We start from the raw sequence: 1,988 nt of genomic DNA, 5'->3' as shown, positions 1-1,988 counted from the left end.
ATCACATTGCTTGCACTTTCGATTTTAAGTGTCATAATCGAGTACCTGGCCACATTGAACTCCAATGAGAGCTCCGTAGCCGCTGAGGCTGTCATAATCTCTTCCTGTTCCTCGAGTAGGCCACCCCATATCGTATGATGCCATAACACGAACAATCCAACTACAGGGAATAGCAGTTAGATCACCAGATAATATTGTTTTTTTTTGTTCATTAGTTATATCAGGAATAACGAAATCTTCAGGGAAGTCACGGGCGCCATAGTCAATAGCAGACAATATTACTTTTACCTGATGTTCTGTCAAGTTAGGCAACAGACAATTCTCCGGTGTTCCTTCTGGCCTGTTAACGAAAAACGATCAAACAAGAGTTATGAAAAGGAGAAATGAATGAAAACATTTTTAGTGATCAAGGTTATATGTTGGGTCATGGGATTCGGGGCTTTGAAATAATTAATATTTCAATCAAATTAATTTTATTACTCCATACATAGCCTCACCTCGAGGCAGTAATAAATTAAATTTAAATTATGTACAATTGATTATTAAATTACTCATTTCAAATTATAAAAAAATGACTTCATTTAATCAGGCTTGAGTCTAACCAATAAAGCCATTTATTTAACAATTTAAAAGAATTAGGGTGAATGGCTGGGTGGAACAAGTTTTTTCTTTATTTTATTTTGCATCATAACTAAGCCCAGCACTACTCTTCAACTAATCAATATACTTCAAATTAAATGAAATGTTTAAATTGTATTTTCATGCATTAATCGATGAAATTATGAATGGATAAACTACAATAAAAAGCGGAAAGCGATGAATGATAAAGCGAAGCACCTACAAAGCGAAAAAAAAACGCAAAACGGAAAAAACCTACAAGGATTTTTTTATGGATAGGAATTTTTCAAGAGTCAAACGTCTTTCTAACGCGGCAGCAGTTTTGCAACTCCTTTCGGCAACTTGTCTCACAGCTTCTCCAACCAGCTCTTCATGCGTCTAGAGCAAGTGATTATTGAAAGGTGGCATATCCAAAACCCCTAATAATTTATTAAGATGTCTCCAATCCATACCAGCATCGATAAGTCCTGAAATAATATAAAATTTTTAATTTATAGAAATTGATTTCATTCACTTCTTGACAAAAACAAAGTTTTTCAAACTTACCTAGTGCGATTCGTGCATTAACATCATACATTGTTTTGCCATCTGGTGCCGTAAATGTTTTATCCGTGGTGATTGAATTTTCGAGCAAACATTCTTGACAATGGATTATCAAGAGTGAAGCTAGCCCATGGCGATTTTCCTCAATGATGTTCGCTAATGATAAGATCTGCCCGCATTTTTTGCATCGGTCATTCTGAGCCCATAGATCTACATCAATTATTCTACGTCCAAATACCATTTTCTGTTTTTTAGAAGCAGCTTTGGATTCAGGCGGCAGATCCTCACTCGTTGATTTCTTTCGTATCCTAAAATTTTGCTGTTGTTTCAGTCGCAGATTGTAGACCGCTTCTGTCACACATTTATTATTCCACATAAAACGCTTTTTTTTCCTATTATTTTTAGCATTATTATCACAACTTGTCTCTTCCAATTTCCTCTTTGCCGCATTTGTCACTTCACTTTCTTCAGGATTCATGATTCATAATTTTTATAAATAAAACATTGATCATGACATTTCATCACAAAATAATTGTATGAGGTTATATTACTTTTCCCACGAGTTTTGAGTCTACGCTACTGGACACGGGTAACTAGAGGGCCCCCAACGTTGCCGCGATTATTCCTCATTTTTCTTTTTTTATTATTCAAATTTGTAATCATCTAAAAATAATCAAGAGTAAAATATGATTATATCTTCGATAAAGACTCCGTCTCATATAAATTTCAATCATATTTATCGAGTAAAAAAAATTTTAATATAACTGGACAGTGTACAGGGCTAAAAAAATATCTACAACGCTCAATGTATAAGCATAGGGAAATCT

The 1,988-nt window shown here is 34.3% G+C and overlaps 1 protein-coding gene across 1 annotated transcript; it reads right to left on the bottom strand.

The window, feature by feature from the left end:
* Positions 1–556: 556 nt before the first annotated feature.
* LOC112494632 lies at positions 557–1,725 on the bottom strand. The gene is made up of 2 exons (XM_025086964.1): positions 1,165–1,725; positions 557–1,085 (listed from the first exon to the last, which is right to left on the bottom strand). The coding sequence occupies exons 1-2, from the start codon at positions 1,637–1,639 to the stop codon at positions 997–999; spliced, it is 564 nt and encodes a 187-aa protein (XP_024942732.1). The 5' UTR covers positions 1,640–1,725; the 3' UTR covers positions 557–996.
* Positions 1,726–1,988: the final 263 nt, after the last annotated feature.

This window comes from Cephus cinctus, unplaced genomic scaffold (genome assembly GCF_000341935.2).
Source record: "Cephus cinctus unplaced genomic scaffold, Ccin1 Ccin1_scaffold0685, whole genome shotgun sequence".
In the NCBI taxonomy this organism is placed as follows: domain Eukaryota; kingdom Metazoa; phylum Arthropoda; class Insecta; order Hymenoptera; family Cephidae; genus Cephus; species Cephus cinctus.
This window is presented reverse-complemented; position numbering and strand designations above follow the sequence as displayed.

Bases quoted from the DNA above. Each gene is read 5' to 3' on its own strand.
- LOC112494632 (XM_025086964.1), bottom strand. From the start codon at position 1,639: ATGAATCCTGAAGAAAGTGAAGTGACAAATGCGGCAAAGAGGAAATTG. The intron at 1,086-1,164 runs GTAAGTTTGAAA...ATATTATTTCAG, and splicing joins TAATGCACGAATCGCACTAG to GACTTATCGATGCTGGTATG.